The 21,531-nt window shown below is 45.4% G+C and overlaps 1 protein-coding gene across 3 annotated transcripts in view; it reads left to right on the forward strand.

Moving 5' to 3' along the window:
- Positions 1 to 21,531, forward strand: part of MLH1 (mutL homolog 1) — an 84,525-nt gene that overhangs the window by 21,067 nt on the left and 41,927 nt on the right. For all 3 annotated transcript variants that reach the window (XR_008200659.1, XM_052653134.1, XM_052653194.1), the window contains exons 12-13: positions 1,425 to 1,813; positions 4,268 to 4,416. Coding sequence is in view for 2 of the 3 variants with exons in the window: in XM_052653134.1 (XP_052509094.1) it covers positions 1,425 to 1,813; positions 4,268 to 4,416 (538 nt within the window). In the remaining variant the exon portion in view is untranslated. The remainder of the gene's footprint in view (positions 1 to 1,424; positions 1,814 to 4,267; positions 4,417 to 21,531) is intronic.

Genomic DNA, 21,531 nt, shown 5'->3' on the forward strand with positions numbered 1-21,531 from the left:
GTGACTGTCTGCCAAGTAGTTTTGTTAGTTTCTGCCTCCCCAAACCCACTTGTGGATTGCACAGGCGGATGAAGTGAGTACATGGCAAGTAAGTATCGCTATGATAAGATTCATCTGGGCTCAGCTGCCGACTGCCTGATTCCTTCACCATGAAGGTCACATTAGTGATTAGTTTCACCATTCCTTGATGGTCATTGCCTGAGCCAGTTATTTCGTTAAGATTGTGAGATTATGATTTTCTTGATTTTATCATTTCTTCTTTATTAATAAACCAATTTTTTCTGTAGCAAATAATTTTCACTCGTTAGTTATTAGGTTATCCTGAAGTACAGTTTATGCCAGAAAGAAAAGATAAATGCTGAGTTCTTTGCCTTTGGTGATCAGTTTGTGGGGAAGTGGGTTGGTGTCCTAGCAGTGTCCGTTTGATGACTTTTTTCTCCCTATCTCATCTCTCTCCTTCCTGCTTTCCTTTCTTCCTCTCCATTTTTCTTTCTCTTCTAGTATTTTGTCATAGCTGTTAACAAACATCATAATTCAACTAGTTGTAGTTAAATTATTTCATCCTTGACCAGCTGAAACCACTTCAGGCTGGGGCTCTTGTCCTTTTAACCCAGTTACTTGAATCTTTGATAATTTCCTTGTTTCTGATAAGATAGGATTTTTGTAGGCTCACTGTATAGTTTCCCAGCCCATGTCCTGAAATTGGCCACTTTTCCAAAGAACTGCTTCATTTTAGTGGGGAATGGTATTTAGAAACTGTGATCTGGGATTGAGGGGCGGGGGTGGGGGGGCGCTCCTCATTGCTACTGGGTGGTTACTGCTTCCAGGCCTTACCAGTGCACGGAAGTAGGAAATACATATATTTAAAAATAGACAGTCAGAAGGTGGTTGCCAGAAGCTAGGGAAGAGTTTCCACTTGGGAGGATGGATGTAGGTGATGGTTGCGCAATGTTGTCAATGTACTTAATGTTACAGGACTGTACACATGAAAATGGTTAAATAAATTTTATGTTATGCATATTTTACCACAATAAATCTCTTATGGCAACAAAAAAATGGACAAAAACATGAGCTTTACATGAGTATTTTTATATCAAACCAATTTTTAAATTGTAAGGATTTTGCTGAATTTTTGATTTTATATTGTCTATTTCTGTCTTTATTACTTTTTTGGCCATGCTGTGTGGCATGTGGGATCTTATTTCCCTGACCAGGGATCTAACCCAGGCATTGGGAACTACCAGACCACCAAGGAAGTCCCTATATTTGTGTATTTTTAATTTCGTACTTCAAATTTTGGTCAGATTTCCTTCTATAATAATTCTGTAGTGATAATTATACCTGGTTCTAGCTTCTGCTCCATTTTGGGGCCTGTACTTCTCTACTTGTTCTGAATCTTCCCACCATCTTCTTTTTTGGCACAGACTTTATTGCCAGGTCTTACTGGCCCCTCTGGGGAAGCAGTTAAATCCACAGCGAATGTGACATCCTCATCCACTGCTGGAAGTGGTGACAGAGTGTATGCCCACCAGATGGTCCGCACAGACTGCCGGGAACAGAAGCTCGATGCCTTCCTGCAGCCTGTGAGCAAGGCCCTGTCCAGTCAGCCCCAGGCTGTTGTCCCAGAGCACAGGACGGATGCTTCTAGTAGTGGGACCAGGCAGCAGGATGAGCAGCAGGATGAGGAGATGCTTGAAATCCCAGCTCCTGCTGAAGTGGCTGCGAAGAGTCAGGCCTTAGAGGACGATGCAACAATGAGGACTGCAGAGCTGGCTGAGAAGAGAGGGCCCTCTTCCAGCCCCGAGAACCCCAGGTATGATCTTGGGGGGAAAGGCAGCTGGCCTTCTTTGTTCTTTGATGAAACTGCCTTCTAACTTGAACTGTCACAAACTCCTTGCACCTTCTCTCTGCCTGTTCACCACCTCCATCCAGTGGGATGGTCCACTGTCTGCCTTTGACCACAGCTTGAGAGTCACCCATCACAGTACCTTTGAAATAACCTTAAATGTTCATGATTCCAAACATTATTTGAAAACATGTCAGAAAAAAAAAATCACATTTATCATTTAATAGTGAATTCTAGTAAAGCCTCAACAGCAGAGGTGGCTGGGAACGGGGACCTAAAATACCTGGAGGGTTCTTCATCCTTCTCCAAGCTGTTGCCACTGCTTTCAGAAGAAGCAGAGTTTCTCAGTTTAAGTTATGAAACTTCCTGAAGCACATGGGCTAGTGGTGGAGAGCTAGAGAGAGGGGGACAGGAACCGCTGGACCAATAACTGTCAATTTAATTTTTTAAATTGGAATATATTTGCTTTATAATCTTGTGTTAGTTTCTGCTGTACAACAACGTGAATCAGCTAATTGTATACGTAAACCCCCTCCCTCTTGAGCCTCTACCCCCATCCCACCCATCTAGGTCATGACAGAGCACTGAGCTGAGCTGCTTGTTCTATATAGCAGCTTCCCACCAGCTATCTAGTTTGCTCATGGTAATGTATTTATGTCAAACCTACCCTCCCCTTCCTCCTGTGTCCACACATCTGTTCTCTGTGTCTGTGTCTATTCTTGCCCTGTAAATAGGTTCATCTGTACTATTTTTCTAGATTCCACATATATGCCTTAATGTACAATATTTGTTTTTCTCTTTCTGACTTCAGTCTGTATGATAGATTCTGTGGCCATCCATATCTCTACAAATGACCCAATTTCATTTCTTTCTACAGCTGAGTAATACTCCCTATATATAAACACATACCACATCTTTATCCATTTCTCTGTTGACGGTCATTTGGGTGGTTTCTGTGTTTTAGCTGTTGCAAGTAGTGCTGCAGTAAACACTGGGGTGCAGGTATCTTTTTGCCTTACGGTTTTCTCGGCATAGTAGGATTGCTGGGTCATATGGTAGTTCTGCTTTTAGTTTTTTAAGAAATTTCCATACTGTTGTCCACAGTGGCTGTGCCAACTTACATTCTCATCAGCAGTTGAAGAGGGTTCCCTTTTCTTCACACCCTCTCCAGCATTTATTGTTCTTAGGTTTTTTAATGATTGCCATTCTGACTGATGTGAGATGATGCCTCACTGTGGTTTTGATGTACATTTTTCTAATACTTAATGATGTTGAGCATCTTTTCATGTGCTGCTTGGCCATCTGTATGTTTTCTTTGGTGTTCAGTGTACACTCTGTGGGTGCTTTAAGGACATCTCACTGGAATCTGTAAGGTACGTGTTCCTTTCTCAGTGTGTGCAGGCACTGTCCCTGGAGCTCTGGGTGAAGTCCTTTGCCCAAGGCCATGTGTCCACCTGGTGGCTGACCACCAAAACCTTGGCTCTAAATGCCCACTGGAACTTGGGCCTGTTACTTCACCCTGGTTTGCTCATTTCCAAGTCAGTCTAGCAAGACGACTCCTAAGGATTTGTTTCCAGAGGATAATAAAGGATGCTAACACTTACTGATCATCTGCTGTGTGCCAGATACTTTGCATTAGCTCAGTTCATGATCTTAACAGCCCTGCCGGGAAGTGTGACATTTCTGTTTATCACTTGGGAAGATAATGCTGTGAGCCATTGACTGCACAGCAAAGAAATCTTTTTAAACCAGGAACCAGAGTATATCACTCCTTGCTGAAAACCACTTGGGGTGAAACCAGCCTGGCCACCCCAGCCCATCACTCTCCTCCCCTTCGTGGCCCTTTGGCCAAATTAGTCCCTCGGCGCAGGAGCTCTTTGACCTCTTGTCACCCAGGTCTCAACTCAGATGTCACCTCTCACCAGAGACAGTCTTTGTCCATTTAATCTAAAGTTCTTTTCTTTTCCCATCATTCTATTACCTTGTTTTATTTTTGTCATAGCAGTTGTTGCTACTTAAAATGATCTTTCTCCTGTTGCTGTTTGTCCCACTGGAAAGGCAGCATGGTGAGGGCAGGCACCTTGTCATGGCTGTATAAGGTTGGTATTATATAACAGTGATGGATGGAGGGCTGAATAAATGAGACGTGGCGAGATCAGCACACTTGCTTGAGGCCCTGCAGGTCTCTGGGCTGAGCCATGTCCAGTGGCCCCTTGCTTGGGCCCCAGAGGTGTCTGAGAAGCAGTATCCAGGAGAATAGACTGATCTGACTGGCTCCCTCATGGGAAGGTGCCCCCCTGCAGTATGTGCAGATTTGGCGCATAGAAGCTACTTCCTTCTCCAAAATGCGAGACAAAACTTGACTGACTTTAAAAACTTTAAAGATAGTGTTGACCTGCCAGTTCTTTGTCTTCTTTGCAGAAAGAGACCTCGGGAAGACTCTGATGTGGAAATGGTGGAGGATGCGTCCCGAAAGGACATGACAGCTGCTTGTACCCCCCGGAGAAGGATCATCAACCTCACCAGCGTTCTGAGTCTCCAGGAGGAGATTACCGAGCGGGGCCATGAGAGTACGTAAGTGAGGCCGCCTGCGCCTCCCGCGGCCGGAACTGCTCGGGTGAAGGTTTGGGAAATGCGGGAAGCGTGCATGTCCTGATGGTCTCTGTAGCACGCTGATTGAAGCTTGCTTTCTTTACTAATCCATGGCGGCGTCAGCTTCAAGATCATCAGCACTTGGGAGAGAAGAGAAAAAGTGAGGCTCTGGTTTCAGCCAGAGCGGATCAGTACTCTGGTTAATTCAGGGAAGTCAGAGTAGAGTGGTCCTTTAAAGAGGTGGTCCCCATCCTTTTTGGCACCAGGGACTGGTTTCATGGAAGACAGTATTTCCATGGACTGGGTGGGGGGCGGGGCGGGGAGTGGGGAAGGGGGGATTGTTTGAGGATGATTCAAGTGCATTACATTTATTGTGCACTTCATTTTTATCATTAGTACATCAGCTCCACCTCAGATCATCAAGCATTAGATTCCAAAGGTTGGGGACCCCTGACTTAAAGAATCTTCAGTTTGTTTCTATCTTAGCTGGATAAGGGGTATGCTGTGGCGGAGAGTACACAGGTTCTGGAGGGCCCTAGTTTGTATCCAGGCAGCTACCATGTGTGCTGTGTGACCTTAGCCTTTCTGTGCCTCAGTTGTTCCTGTTCTGTAAAATGAGGTTAATTTTACCATTGAAGATTACTGGTGCTCATTAGAGATAAAATGTAAGTGAAACACTTGGTACAGAGTAAGGAGTCAATAGTTATTTTTGTATCCTGAAGATAAAGTGAAAAATCATTATTATTTTCCTCAGAAATAGCTTTCAGAACACCCAAGTATAGATCTCCAGTTGAGTCCCTGTTACTCCTAAATGACGTTTATGGTTTTAGGAATGAAAAGAGGGCTCATCACCTCCCGGGGGTAAATTGATGCAGGGACTGAGGTTTGTGACAGTGACTTGTCCCTAATAGAAGTCCTGACCCCACTCAATGGGTCACAGTCATGCTCTGGGTAGGTCCGTCGTTGCTGGGCGGTGTTGCATCTGAGTCTGTGCAGTTCAGCCCTGTCCTTGCCATTTTTCATCTACTGCACATTTTTGATTAAGCAAGTTACATTTTATAGCAGTGTTGAAATTTATCTTAAAATATGACAACCTGGACTAACTTTTAAATGAAATGAATGGCCGAGGAACAATTCAGGGCCTTTTCCACTGATCCTTAGCCTTATAAACAGCTGTTCTGGCTCAGACGCCCCTTCCCTCTTCTCTCAGTTACCACTCGTTGGAATGAAGAGAGGCCTCAGTTTGCCTTTCCTTGCTAATTCTTTCTCATCTTTGCACTCTGGGCCCTTGTCTGTCTGCATGTGGGGAAAGGCGTGGGGTCTGCTGCCTCGGGAAGGCTGCACATTTCCTGCGATTAAGGCCTTGCCAGTTGTAGATGGCGCTGCCACCTGGCTTCTGACTTCTGTTTCCGTGAAGATTTGTTCCCCTTGCTTCTTTTCCCTCTGTTACTGACTTTCAAGCTGGGAGCTTTTAAAATCATTTTTAAATAATGAAAGGAAGGTGGGCCATGACTTGATTTATTTAGCAGTCTCCCTCACAGTTGTTTTAATTGACAGACTCCTTCAGATTTGGAATTTACTGAGTTTTCTCTAAGAGTTTGTATTCCTCATGCAAAGCAGTCTATTTAAAAGTTATAATTTCAGTGAATTTCTGAATAGTTGCAAACTATTTTCGGTAAGGTGTAAATCTAATCTATACCAAGTTTGGTTAGGTTTGGAGTCCATTGCTAAGGTGATGATGAATCGAAATGTTCTAAAATTGTATGTTCATGCATGTTACCTCATTTAATTCTAGAATAGTCTTGTGAGGGAGGCAGAGCAGATGCTGTTATCTCTGTTTTAAAGATAAAGAAATGGAAGGTGGAGAGATTAGCTAGCCTGGGTGTCTGCTTCGTGGAGGTGGGGGGGTTGTTGCTAGCCCAGCCTGCAGCAGGGGGGCTGGTCCAGGGCTTACATGCAAAACTAGATCAGCTGCTTTAGATCACGTAGTGGGATGAGCATGCCACGTGATCCCTGATCCCTCAGACTGAGGCTGTTTCCAGATGAGCCAGGGCCGGGTTTTCCAGAGGAGTCCTGATCTTGGTGTGGAGAGTAGGGCTGCCCTTTGGAGCCAAGAGAATTCGTTGAAGCTCCTATCACCTACACCATTCCAGAGCCAGTCAGAAATCAATTCACCTTTGTGGGGTACCTTTTGCATGTTCTGTGAACTGGTGCTTGTGTTACAGCCCTTACTTGGCTGTTGTGATGAACACCTGAGACAGCTGAGCAAGGGGAGGGAGGGGACCTCTGACTCAGGTCCTGCCTGTGGCATCTGTTTATACAGTCCCAAGCAGGGAAGCTGGTTGAGTACGCGGATCCCTCTGAAGCTCGGATTTGGGGAAGTAGGCTAGACCCTGGCTGTACTCCCACAGAGCTATGCCCTGGCCCAGGAAAGAAGTCAGATGCTTTTGATCTTGAGTGGCCTGGGCCAGCTTGAAGTGGGACTTGGATTCCTAGCCAGAGGTTGAGGTTGGGTCACAGCAGTGATAGTGTCAAATCCTAGACACTAGACCAGTGGTCATTGACAAGGCCCTGGCCCTTTGGCTTTGTGGGTAAAGAATTCCCACAAAGACAGAAAGCAGTGAAACAAGTAAAGTGTTTATTAAGAGGAAAAAGTTAGGTCCAGGTGGATAAACACAGCTGTACTGACAATGAGGGGACTCAGACTGTCGCTGAGTCTCACCCTTGAGGCAGCTGGAATTACTGTTGGGGGCATTTTTTCCGGTTTTTCTTCGGCCAGTCAGTTTGATCTGCCTGGCTCAGAGCCTGTGTTTGGTATATCTCATGTGTGCACACTCACCTGTCAGCCAAGATGGACTCCAGAGAAGAGGTGTAACTTAGCATCGCTCCCCTTTTGCCCTACAAGGAGCTTTCTATTCAGGAAGGTCTCGTTTGAGACTGAGAAAATGTGTGGTCTCTTATCTGGGGAGGGTCCAGCCTCCTCTCTGGATTGTCTTGCTATTGATATTTAGGAGTTTCTGTCCCCAGGGAACGAACTTCAGTTGGTCACATCTACCACCTGCCTCAAATCCTCCCTGAGAGACATAGACCCCAAGAAATTTTTATCAGGAGATAGATAAAGGGTAAAACTTTTGTAGCTTCTTAAGCTGGCCAGGGCTTCGTAGACCCTATGTAGCTGGGTTCATGGAGCTCTCTCCCTGTCTCCTTAAAGGGCTCCAGGTTGCTCTTTCAGCAGGGTCTGCTGACTGGAGTCACTCGTCACCCCGTTCTGTGATGCCCCAGAGAGAACGAACTACTTAGTGAAGCAAGGGCTAAAGACCAGTAAAAGACTGTTTCAATCAGACTCAAGCAAGGGTAGGATCTGGTTATACAGGGTCAGCATATCTTTGTTAATCTCCGGCTTAAAATTTAGTATCTTTCTCTATTTCTAAAATAAAAGATCTGAATCTGTTGGACCCAGGCCACCTCCTTGGACTGAAAGCTCTTAGTTGCAGATTTGCAACAGTATGGAAAACAATGGTGAAAGTTGTTCAGTCGTGTCCAACTCTTTGGAATTCTCCAGTCCAGAATACTGGAGTGGGTAGCCTTTCCCTTCTCCAGGGAATCTTCCCAATCCAGGGAGCAAACCCAGGTCTCCCGCATTGCAGGTGGATTCTTTACCAGCTGAGCCACCAGGGAAACCCACCAACAGAGCACTGGGCAAAATATAAATCAGTATGGCTGAGAAGAGGAAGTTGGTAAGAAAATGTTGCTAAGGAAAGGGTTAGGCAAGAGACATTAGAATTTTCTTTAATTGGAAAATGAACAATTCTGACCCTGTACATTACTGTTCTGAGTCTAGGGTCTCTGGTGGAAGACCATTTTCCTTCAGGAACTTGGTTAAAATTCCTTACGGGATGGACTTGGGGTAAGCAAATCCAGCTTTCCGTCAACTCAGTGGAAGAAGCATGAATTTGCAGTGTGAGCCAGAGAGCTCTCTGTTCATCTTGTGGATAAGGGAAAGAGGTATAGAAAAGCTAAGTCAATTAATAGCTTCATTGTAGCACCAGTCAGGCCATAATTGAGTCACCCAGCGTGGGCAGAGAAGTTTAGTAAATTCCAAGAGCAAGAGTGAAAGCAGAGAAGACAATAGTTATCCAAACCTACCAGAACACATCAGTTATTCTGTAAGTGGATTGGTGTACCAGAAGGCAAAAGGAAGATAGTAACTATTACTTACCTAGTGTCTAAGATGTCTTTTTGTCCTTTTTGATTAAGAGGTTTAGGTCTCGGAGTGGCTTATTCATCCACCTGGAATTTTCAGGCTGTCTCTTGGGTCCCCTGGGTCCTGTAGAGCCGTGCTTCCGAACCTTTTTGGCACCAGGGACCCGTTTCAAGGAAGACAGTCTTTCCATGGACCAGGGTTGGGGGGCAGGGGATGGTTCAGGCGGTAATGCAAGTGATGGGGAGCAGCAGATGAAGCTTTGCTTGCTTGCCCACCACCTCCTGCTCTGTGACTCAGTTCTTAACAGGCCTCAGACCACTACTGCTCCACGGCCCAGGGCTTGGGGACCTCTGCTATACAGACTTGGAGAAAGGGGTGGATTCACAGGGATGATTGGAATGTGGGCCTTCAGGTTCCTGTAACATATCGGTGGAGACAGGTTTAATCCTGGACAGATGAACCCAGCTGGTGACCCCCTGGAGTTTGCTGTAGGAGTACTTGGCAAGATTTAGTAAGGACCTTTCCATTTTGGGAGTAGCTAGTCGCCAGGGGTTCACTTTCTAGGTCTTTAGAAGTACCCAATCTCCAGGGTAACTGGGACTGTCATCTGGAGAGGACTGCACTCTGTTGCCATAGTCTTGTCTAGCCTTCTGGACCTGGCCTAGGTTTATAATGTATCTGAGATGAGCCTGGGTTTCTGGGTCAGTTAGCATGTCCAGAGTAAGGAATGGCCTTCTGTGTGTCATTTTGCAAGGGCTTAACTTAGTGGTAGTTTCAGGAGCTGCCCTGACCCTTGGCAGGCTGTTGGTGGCAGGTGATACCACAGCTCTAACGTTTCCTGACAGTTTGCCCAAGGTTTTGTTTTGAGTATGATTATCCTGTTGCACTTTTCCTAAGGACTGAGGTCTTCAGGACAAATGGGGGTGGCACTTCATTCCCAAAGTCTGCAAAATCTGTTGTGTGATTTTTGTTGTAAACGAAGGTTCATTGTCACTCTGAAGGTGATGGGCAATCTGAATCTAGGAATAGTTTCCTTTAGGAGCACCTTAGCCACTTCAGTTACCTTCTCTGTTCCATTAGGGAAGGCCTCCATCTATACAGTTAGAGTACCTATAAAGACTGGTAAGTATTTGAAGCCCTGGAAGGAGGGCATCTGAGTGGAACCTATTTGCAATCCTCTTCTGGGTAAATCCCACATTGCTGGACTGGGCTGACGAGGGGAAGGCTTGACTTTGCCTCCTGGATTATGGGTGGTGCAAAGGGCACAGCCTCGAGTTACTCTTTGAATTGTCTCCAGGAGCCCTTTCCCTGTAAAAACTTGGAAAACAACTATGGGCATTGCATCTCTCCCCAGATGGAGAGAATCATGTCGCCCTTTAGTAATTTTCCAGTGGTTGGAGAAAGGAATGAGCGGTTTCTGATCTCTGTGTCACCAGCCATCTGTTCCCTTCATTTCCCCCTCTGTTTCCTGCCTAGGTCTCTTCAGAAATTGAGTACCTGGGTATAACATTAGAAGGGGGAAGGGATAGGATTAAAGCCATTTTTGTTATGGACATTAGGGCTACTTTGCTCGCTTCCCAGTCAGCCCTGTCATTTCCTCAGAAAATTTGAGAAGTTCCCTTTTGGTGCCCATGGCAGTGAATGCCTGCTACATGTTTTGGTTTTTGAACTGCTTCTGTGAGATGTAGAATCTCAGCCCCACATTTTACAGGGAAATTTCTTGCATTTAGAAGTCTTCTCTATTTCCAGATAGCTGTGTGGCATGTAAAACGAAGGCACAGTTTGAGTCTGTGTATAGGTCTATAATTTTTCTCTCCCTTAGGATTAAGGCTCACATTACGGCTCTTAGCTCAGCCTTTTGGGCTGAGGTGTTAGGTGGCAAAGATTGTGCTGCTTTAATACTGTAGTTGCTCACAGTAGCATACCCTGCCCTCCTGACTCCATCTTTAAAGGAACTGGTGTTAGCGCTTCCTCCGTTTTCTATGGCCTGGTCTACAGGTCAGATCAGCGGGCACAGACCTGGTCAAGGGTTTTGAGGCAAGAATGTGTTAGCTCTGGGCTTTTGGTGGGCATTAAGGTAGTGGGGTTGAGTGTGTGGCAGATTTTGAGGGTTGGTTCTGGAGAGTCAAGGGGCAAAGCCTGGTACTTGATAAGGCTCCCTTCTAGTTTGCCTGTTACCTCTAAAGTTGCTGGTACTTGGGAGGAGTCTGGATTTCAAGTGGCTGTCCAAAGACAAGCTTGTTAGGTTTTTCTACCAATAATCCAGTGGCTGCTACAGCCTGGAGGCAGTCAGGCCAAACTTGGGCCACAGAGTCTAGTTGCTTGGAAAAGTAGCCTTTAGGCTGAGGCACTTCCCCTAGCTTTTGTATAAGGACACCCAAGGCTGTCCCCTGCCTTTTAGCCGTGTACAAGATGAATGGCTTTTCCAAACCAAGGGGACCCAGAGCAGGGGCTCTGGTGAGGGCCTGCTTGATATTATTAAAAGACTTCTCCTGTTCTCCATTCCAAAGTAAGTTCTGTATCTGGCCCTTTAATGGCTTCATATAGGAGCTTAGCCATTAGTCCCAATCCTGGAATCCAGACTGTACAAAATCCTGCCATGCTCCAAAAAAGATGGACATGTTTTTTTGTCTTTAGAGTACTTAGGCGTAAGATAGTTTGTTTTCTATCTGGAGACAGTTGTCTACTTCTGGAGTGTTAAATATATCCCAGATATTTAACTTGTTGCCTCGTGCCTTTTTCTGAGACTCTAACCCCGGGCCCCAAGGAAATTAGGTATTCCGATGCTATTTGATCTGAAGCCTCCATGGAGGGCCTCCGTGTTAAAATATTGTCCAAGTACTGTGGAATGATCCCTTCTTTTAGGTGCGTCTCCCTTAGTTCCTTTCCTAGGGCCTGGGCGAACAAGTAGGGGTTGTCCCGAAATCTCCTAGACAGTACTGTCCATATGTATTGTTGCATTTGGCCTGAGTCAGGGTTAGTCCACCTGAAGGCAAACAGACACTGAGATGAGGGATGAACTGGTATGCCAAAAAAAAAAAAAAAAAAGCCATCTTTGAGTCTAGCACAGTAAACTGTTTGGTGTCTCCAGGAATCTGGGCTAATATGCTGCAAGGCTTGGCCATAAGGGGATGTATGGGGGCCACTGGATCTTTCACTGCATTAAAGTCTTGCGCTGTACTCTATTCCCCATTTGGCTTAACAGCTGGCAGAAAAGAAGCAGTGGATGGAGCCTGGAGGGCGCCCAGAGGCCGCGTCTTAAGAATTTAGCTCCATGGGGTTGTAAACCCTTCTTTGCTTCCAGCTTGATAGAATACTGTCTCCTGTTGGGATAGGCAGTTTCTGGCCTAAAGCTGATTCTTACATGTTGGCCATTTGCAGCCCTTCCAGGGATTCCTTTGTCCCATACTGAAGGGTCTGCTGTTTGTAGAATATGCCTGGGAATAGGACTTTGCTCTTGTGGCTGATGTTAGAGGCAAAATAAGGGGCTGCCCAGGTCCTCCTATCCAGAGTATGGCCCTGAGGAAACTCAGAAGGTCTCTCCCAAGGAGAGGGGTAGGACACTCGGTACAGCTAAAAAGGCACGTGAAATCAACTTCTGCTCAAGTTGGCAAGTGAGAGGCCCAGTAAAATAGTGGGTACGAGCCTTTCCCTCAGCATCCATCGCAGTGCAGCTTTTGAAGGAAAGAAATTCAGCGTGAGGAATCAGGACAGGGTAAGTGGCTCCCTTATCAATTAAAACATCGATTTTCTGTCTGTCATGTCAAGGACTACCTGGGGCTCCTTGACGGAGATAGATGTCTCGTTGTGAGGGGAGCCACCAGAATCCCTGGGCCACCTCAGACGTCCAGCATGGCCATCTCAGGAGCGGGAGCCCTACTTCCCCTTCAGGAAGGAGTGAAGTCTCTCTTCCAGCGACTTGTTTGTTTGCAGTCTGGGCGCAGCCCAAGGGGATCTCTCTGGCACTCTTGGGCCCAGTGGCCAGCTGACTTGCGTTTGCAGCATTTCCCCTGTCGGTGTTGCCTTCGGACAGATAGTTGGACTTTGTTGGTGCCGTTGGGTTGTCCTGAGGTTACAAGGCATGGGTGAGAGCAGTGGCTGTCAGTGTTGCGTGAGCCCTGCCTGTCGTTCCTCGTGTTGGCTTCCCTCTTCCTCCTCAGCTTGATCTCCATTATTAAATACCCCAAAGGCCACCCCTAAGAGTTGGGGCATGAATGTTTGTGAGCCAAATTGTAGCTTTTGGAGTTTCCGCCTAATATGAAGGGCAGACTGGCTGATGAAGTGCTGTCCCAGTAGGGACTGGCCTTCACAAGTGGAGGGATCTATGTTGGTGTATTTTCTAAAAGCCTCCGCATACCACATGTGAAAGAAGGATGGACTTTCTTTTTCTTCTTAGGTCATTTCTTGAACCTTTTCATAGTTAGCTGACTTTTTGATACACTTTCTCATCCTTTCCAGTAGACATTGGATAAATCCTTCTTGGCTTCTGTTCCTTCCCGGGAATTATAATTCCAAGAGGGTTCCTGATCTGACTGCGTCTCCACTCAGAGCATAATGTTTGGGTTGGTCTCTGGCAAACTGGTCAGTTCCCTCTGGCCTGCTGTCCAGATTCTTTGTTTTTCCTCAAAAGTACAATGAGTAGACGGGACTACTTGGACATCCTTCCAGTTAAATCATAGACCAGAGTGAGGACGTAAGACCATTCAACAAACTCACTAGGCTCTTCAGAAAATGGGCCCAGTTTCTGTCTGTACTGGGCTGTATCAGTTAAAGAGAAGGACATGCACTCTGTCCCTTTTCCATTCGCCACTTCTCTGACAGGGCATAGTTTTCCTAAGCCTGCGTGATGGGAAGCTCCACTGTGAGTTACCCCAGAGGGACTAGTCTGTTACTTCTTTGGAGTAACAGAGGGTATGAAGGGACATAGGGAGGTGGAGTTTGGGATTGGTCAGAGGGAGTGGGAGAAGTAGGTGACTCTGAAAAAGTACAAATGCTGTTGTTAGGAGTCGGGGGAGCTAGATTTCCCCCCGAGAGATGAACTTACCAGGGGATCATCTAAAGAGTCAGGAGAGTCTTCTGGTTCCCCAGGTTTTTCGTATATGTGCTGCCTAAGCGAGCACATTCTGAAGGGTTTGAATTATGAGACCCATATAGGGCGCGATGTTGGTAAAGGACCATGAAAGCCTGAACACAGGGAATCTCACTCCACTTTGCCATCTTGTGGCAGTGAAGATCCAGTTGCAGAATGGTATTACAATTTAGAAACCCGTTTTCAAGGCATTTTTCTCCATTCCCCAGTTTATACAAAGACCAGGCCCTGCAACAGTAGAATCTGTTTCTCCTTTTTTTGGTTGTTCAGTCGCTCAGTTGTGTCTGACTTTTTGCAACCCCACAGACTGCAGCACACAGGTCTCTCTGTCCTTCACCATCTCCTGGAGTTTGCTGATACTCATGTCCGTTGAGTCGGTGATGGCATCCAACCATTTCGTCTTCAGGGAAGCTCTCTCCTTTATTAGCCCTTCAATTAAAAAGTCCACTTCTTAACAATACACTCCAGAGTGTTTCTCCTGGCTTGGAGGGGGATCCTCCCATGTCGAATAGCCTGCAACCAAAAACAAGAGAGCACTCCTGGAATGGAGGGTGGCATCCTGGAAATGTTGACCAGGAGACATTAGCCTGAAGGGGTTTGGGGCGTCCCTGAAATTCTCTTCAAACCTGATGGGATTTCATATGTCTTCTTCACTCTCTGGTTGGTTTCTGGCCCCCAAGATACCCTGCGCAGGGCACCCAACCCAGCACAGCTGGCGAAGGGCTTTTGAAGCAGTGTAGACAGGTTGCCAGGACTTCTCTCAAGGATCTGTTGTTTATAGAGCTTATGTCCTATCATAAGCCTTCCTGTGCTGGAGTTCATTCCCTGAGACTGAGCATCTACAAAGTTTATATTATAATTCGGGCTTCTGGTAGTGGCCGGCCTGATAGGCTGTCTGTAGCAGTGTGGAGGCTGCCATGCCTGGAGTGAAGGGGGTAGGGTAGATGTAAAGAGCAATCCTTGGAGAAATTGGAGCTGGGTGCTATGGAAGGTGGCATGGGGTTCAAGGCTTGAGGGCCAGGAAGTGGAGAAATTCTCAAAAGTAAATTTCTGGACATTGAGGTCCAGAAGAATCCCAAATCCTTTGTCCTATCTTCCTGGCAGCTAAGATAGAATTGAGGGGACTTCCTGGCGGTCCAATGGCTAAGACTCTGCGCCTCCAGTGCAAGGGGGCCCAGGTTCGATCCCTGGTCAGGGAACTAGATCTAACATGCCACAGCTAAGCGTTCTCACATGCCATAACTAAGCAGCCAAATAGATAAATAAATATAGTAACGGAAAAAAAAAGAATTGGGAATCGTCTGGTTTTGACTGACACAGATGGCGCTGAATTAGGCAGTGGCAGGGATGCAGCTTAGGAATGATATCCAGGAGATCTTTCCATAAAAGGCTGCAGAGAAAAAACATAAACAGACCTTTTTGTTCAAGTAAAGTAGGAAAGAAAACCTTAGTGGAGGTTTCTGTACGGAAAAGTTAGAGAGTGAGGGTGAGACCCCTTGGGCTCCTGCATGGTCGGAAATTGCGTTTCTGCTGTGTCCTGAAGGATAGTATCAGCTGTCACCCAAACATTTGAATCTGCGCAACCTGGGATATTCTCCTGCCATTCCCAGTTTTGCAGGGAAACATAATGCTGTGAGTGGGCAGACGTTACGGCCTGTGGGTCTTGAAAGGGAAGGGGATAGTGAGAGAAAGCAAGCAAGAGTAAAAGCCACAGCTGGGCAAGCTCTGTGGTTTACCTTGACTTCTCGAATTCCCGAGTTTCGGCACCAAATACGATCTTGGGTGGCCTCGGCCTGCAGCTGCTTAGAGCTGGGCTTCGGTTCCCTGGCCAGTGATTGAGGTTGGGTTGCAGCAGGGAGAGCACCAGATGCTCGCCACTAGACCAGTGGTCAGTACTGGCACTTCAGCTTTGCAGATGAAGAATTCCCACAAAGATGGAAAGTGGTGAAACAAGTGAAGTATTTATTAGGAGGACAAAGTACAGTCCGTGTGGATAGACACTTGGGCAGACTCACAGTTGCCGAGGCGTGCCCTTGTGGCAGTTGAATTACTTTTATGGGGCATTTCTTCTCGTTTCCTTGGCCAGTCATTTTGATTTACCTGGTTTAGAGTCCATATTTAGTTTATGTCTCAGGATCCTCCCATATGTGGGTATGCATCTCTTAGCATCTCCTTCTTGGAGAAGGAAATGGCAGTCCACTCCAGTACTCTTGCCTGGAAAATCCCATGGACGGAGGAGCCTGGTACAGGCTACTGTCCATGGGGTTGCAAACAGTTGGACACGACTGAGCGATTTCACTTCACTTCATCTCTTAGCCAAGATGGATTCCACCCAAGAGGACTATGGGTAGTGAACATCAGTTGGCATCCCTCCCCTTTTTGACTTGCAAGGAGCCTTTCTGTGCATGTATAATTGGGGAGGTCTTCCCTGGTGGCTCAGATGGTAAAGCGTCTGTCTACAATGCGGGAGACCTGGGTTCCACCCCTGGGTTGGGAAGATCTGCTGGAGAAGGAAATGGCAATCCACTCCAGTACTATTGCCTGGAAAATCCCATGGACAGAGGAGCCTGGTAGGCTACAGTCCATGGGGTTGCGAAGAGTCAGACACCACTGAGCAACTTCACTTTTCACTTGGGTTCAAGAATGAGAAATATGTGGTCTCTTATCTTCTATCTGGGCAGGGCCCTGCCTCCTCTCTGAGCTTCCCTGCTGTGCTTGTTTTGAAGTTCCAGTCCCCAGGGAATGAGTCTCCTATCGCTTTACCCTGCAGGAGCCCATCTACTTCCTGCCTCACTTTCCTTTAGCGACATTGTTAGTTGCATTTATTCATGTAATTATTTCATTATAGTGCTGGGCAGAGTGACTGGCTTGGGGACTCAGGAGCTCTTTATTGAAGGAGTGATTGGGAAGAGCCACCTCAGAGGGGAAACCCTGGGATGTCAGGGTTGAATGCTCCATCAGACAACCCTCTTGAGTCTGTATTTATCCATCACTCATGAATACACTCTCAAGCAACAAGTGAGGTTACTTTCTGGTCCAACATCCAGTCACCTGTTCCGTGGAATTAGGCTTATCCTGGATTAGTAACAACCAAGTTACTTATTGCCAGTCACGTAATTTTGATCCATTAATTAAGGAGGATGAGGAATGTCGTAAGTTATTTGCTAACACTTACATCAGAAAATGTGCTTACCATTTTATCCACAGCTTTATCTTCTTGGTCTTTGGTGCACAGTCCTGGGTCTTAATGTATACACTCTTGTATGTTTGTCACCAGATGACAGGTTCTTTTGGTTCAAGAAGTCTGCTCAGCAGACATTTATCAGATGTCTTCTCTGTGCAAAGTATGCTGTGCTGATCCCTGAGGCAAAAAGCCCACTGAATAAGCTCAAACCCCTGACTTAAAGGAGTCCATGCTGTTGTGGGGGGTGTTTGGTAAATTTTCGGCTGAGACATAAAGGTTGAATGAGGGACATTCTGGGACAGAGACAGAAGGCCACGTCAGCCAGGGTGACACTTTGCCTGGGAGGGCTGCTGGATCTGCTGAGGCAGGGCCAGAGGCCCTGGGCCTCGGGGGCTGCGGGCAGGTGAGAGCTTGCTCCCGGAGAGGCCCTAAGGAGCCGGAGGACTGCTCGCCCTTCCTCTGGGCACCTTCACTCGCTAGTGCTCAGAGATATGTGCTCAAGATGTAGGGTGCCCTTGTGAACGTGGATGTGTGGTTTGGCTTTGAAGCACAGAGGATTTGGTTGCATCTTGGTGCTGGTAGAGTGATAGGGAGATGCCCTCAGACCCCCAGTGCTGTGGGCATAACTAGGGAGGAGCCCTGCATGTCTTCCTTGCCGACCTCTGGCCTGAGTAGAGCCCTGCCCCCGGCCAGGCTGCGCTTTGGTAGCTGTGGATGCGTCAGAGCTCCCATGAAAAATGTGTATGGAAAAATCTCTGATCCTTTTTTAGTAGATTACACTGCTTCTCTTTTCTCCAGTGCCTCATTATTCAAGATTATTTGATGTTCTCCAGCTTTTAAAATAATTATTTTCCACCTACGCAGAACATCCTGTAGAGACATTGAGTTTCCAGTGGGAACAGAGGGGAACACTTATTTTAAAATTGGGAAAATAAGCCTCTTTTGGGGAGGGGGAGCAGAGAGTGTTGCAGAACTTACGTAACAGTGCAGGAACTCACATGTGGTGCGTGAGTTAAAAAAATATGATGTAGAGGCTATTGCCGTCCCTAGACCCTCGCCCTATTGTCTCCAACCCCTCTATTCCCCTTTTTAGTGGTGGGGCTTTTACTTCTTTCATTAAATGTATATTTATGTACTCAGGTGCACAGTCACTCAGATAAATTAGTAGATGCAAAATTGTGCTTATAAAACCTAGGTGGGAGCAACAGGGGAAAACATGAACAACAGCGGTGTTTAAAGAAACAGCGGTGTCTAACACCACTGCTTAAAGAAGCGACACCAGTGTGCTGCCTCCCCGTCCCAGCCTCTCCCTCCTCTCTTAGGGTAGCTATGACCTTATGTTTTGTGATGATTATTTCCTTTCTTTTATTAGAATTTTACCACCCATGTTGGTAGCCCTACAAAACTTACTGTTGTACAGATTTTTAAACTTTATATAAAGGGAAATATACTGTATTTTTCTGCAGTGTTTATAAATATGCACACACATTGCTAAAATTCATCCATCTTGCTACACTCTGGTTTGCTTTTTCTGTTTATGATAGATTCCACTTTCTGATTCTGCCCTGTGTTTAATCATTCATTCTGCAGTGGAAGAACATGCAGGGGACTTCAGAGCCCCCACCTTTGTCTCTCAGACCCCATCCCCTTTCCTAGACTTGGGCAGATCCTGAGCTTGGCACACTGGCTGGCAAGCTCTGTGTAGGGTAGACACACAAACCGGCTGGCTCCTAAAAGTGACAGTTTGTCTTCCAGATGGGTTGCTAAGTGTGTGGTCCCTCCAGCAGTGTAGACAGTTGCTTTGCTTCAGTTTTTCTCCAGTGTTTGATATTGTCAGGCTTTTTACCAGTTTCTTGGTAGTGAAATGGAGTCTATTGGTAGTTTTCATTTGCACTTCCTCAGCCATTGATAAAGTTGACTTAAGTATTTCCTCTTGATCAGTGCCTGTTTCTAGCTTTCTGCCCACGTTTCTGTTGGGTTTTTGGTCTTTTCTGATTTTATGAGCATTTTATATAATGTAAACATTAATCAGTTATATGAGAACATCTTCCTTCAGTTTAGGGTTCATGTGGTGTATATTTTTTTATGAATGCGTGTGTGTGTGTGTGTGTGTGTGTGTGTGTGTGTGTGTGTGTGTTGCTCTGTTGGTCCAACTCTTTGTGACCCCATGGACTGTAGCCCACCAGGCTCCTCTGTCTATGGAATTCTTCTGGCAAGAATACTGGAGTGGGTTGCCATTTCCTTCTCCAGTAATGAATGCTCCCCTCATATATATATATAATTTTTTTTTAAATTTTATATTGGAGTCTAGTTAACATGTTGCGTTAGTTTCAGGTGTACAGCAGAGCAGTTTACGTTCCCACTAAAATGTAGGAGGGTTCCTTTCTCTCCACACCCTCACCAGTGTTTATTGTTGGTAGACTTTCTGATGGCTGTTTTGACTGGTGTGAGGCAATAGCTCATTCTAGTTTTGATATGTATTTCTAAGCAATACATATCCATGTATATGGAGATATATATATATATCCATATATATATACACACACATATATATCTCCTTGGGTGGGTGTATATATATGGATATATATACCTCCTTTTTCAAATTCTTTCCCAATTTAGGTTATTACAGAGTATTGAGCAGAGTTCTTTGTGCTATACAGTAGGTCCTTGTTGGTTGGTTGTTTTATATTCAGCAGTATGTACATGTCAGTTCCAAACTCAGTCTGTCCTCCCCCCAATCCTTCCCCTTGGCACCCATAAATTTGTTCCCTCAGTTTGTAAGTCTGTTTCTGTTTTGTAAATAAGTTTATATCATTTTTTTAAGATTCTGAATATAAATGATATCATATGATATTTATTTTTCTCCATCTGACTTAGTATGCTCATTTCCAGGTCCATTCTTGCCCCTGCAAATGGCATTATTTCATTCTTTTTAATGGCTGAGTAGTATTCTGTTGTCTGTGTGTGTGTGTGTGTGTGTGTGTGTGTGTGTATCACATCTGTATCCATTCATTTGTCGGTGTTTAGGTTGCTTCCATGTCTTGGCTGTTGTAAACAGTGCTGTAGTAAGAATTATGGTGCATGTATCCTTTTGAACCATGTTTTTCTCTGGATGTATGCCCAGGATTGGGATTACTGGATCATATGGTAGCTCTATTTTTAATTTCTTAAGGAACCTCTTTTAGTTTCTTAAGGGCTTCCTTGATCATTCACCTGGTAAAGAATCTATCTGCAATGCAGGAGACCCCAGTGTGATTCCTGGGTCGAGAAAATCTCCTGGAGAAGGGACAGGCTACCCACTCCAGTATTCTTGGGCTTCCCTGGTGGCTCAGCTGGTACAGAATCTGCCTGCAATGCGGGAGACCTGGGTTCGATCCTTGGGTTGGGAAGATCCCCTGGAGAAGGGGATGGCTACCCACTCCATATTCTGGCCTGGAGAATTCCATGGGCTGTATAGTCCATGGGGTCGCAAAGAGTAGGACACGACTCAGCAGCTTTCACTTGCAAGGAACCTGCATACTGTTCCACTATTGGCTGTGCCACTTTGCGTTCCCACCAAAGTGTAGGAGGCTCCTTCTGTCCACACCCTCTCCATCGCTTATGGTTTGTAGACTTGATGACCATTTTGACTGGTGTGAGGCAATAGCTCATTATAGTTTTGATTTGCATTTCTAATAATTAGCGATGCTGAGTGTCTTTCCATGTTCCTCTTGGCCGTCTGTATGTCTTCTTTGGAGAAATACCTATTTAGGTCTTCTGCCCACTTTTTTGATTGGGGATTTGGGTTTTTGATGCTGACTCACATGAGCTGTTAATTTTGGAGATTAATCCATTGTTGGTTACATCATTTGCAAATATTTTCTCCTGTTCTGTAATTTGTCTGTTTTGCTTATGGTTTCCTTTGCTTTGCAAAAACTTTTGAGTTTGATTAAGTCCCATTTGTTTTTATTTCTATTACTCTAGGAGATGGGTTGAAATATACATTGCTCTGATTTATGTCAGAGTGTTTTGTGTATGTTTTCCTTTAAGAGTATTATATAGTATCCAGTCTTTAAGGTTTTTAATCCATTTTAAATGTATTTTAGTGTATGATGTTAAACAGTGTTCTAACTTCATTTTTTTACATGTAACTCTCTAGTTTTCCCAGGGCTGTTTATTGAAGAGACTGTATTTTTTCTCTGTTGTGTAGTCTTGCCTCTTTTGTCTCAGATTAATTGACCATAGGTACATGGGTTTATTTCTGGGCTTTCTGTCTTGTTCCATTGATCTATATTTTTATTTTTGTGCCAATACTATATTGTTTTGATGACTGTAGTTTTACAGTATAGTCTGAAGCAGCTCCATTTTTCTTTTTCAAGATTGCTTTGGCTATTCGAGATCTTTTGTGTCTTCACACAAATTTGAAGATTTTTTTGTTCTAGTTCTATGAAAATGCCATTGGTAATTTGGTAGGGATTACGTTGATTCTCTAGATTACCTTGGGTAGGATAGTCATTTTTACAGTACTGATTCTTCAATCCAAGAATATGGTATGTCTTTCTGTCTGTCATCTTTGGTCTCTTTCATCAGCATCTTACAGTTTTTGGAGTCCAGGTCTTTTGCCTCCTTAGGTTTAT

The sequence above is a fragment of the Budorcas taxicolor genome, chromosome 1, assembly GCF_023091745.1.
Source record: "Budorcas taxicolor isolate Tak-1 chromosome 1, Takin1.1, whole genome shotgun sequence".
Classification (NCBI taxonomy): Eukaryota; Metazoa; Chordata; class Mammalia; order Artiodactyla; family Bovidae; genus Budorcas; species Budorcas taxicolor.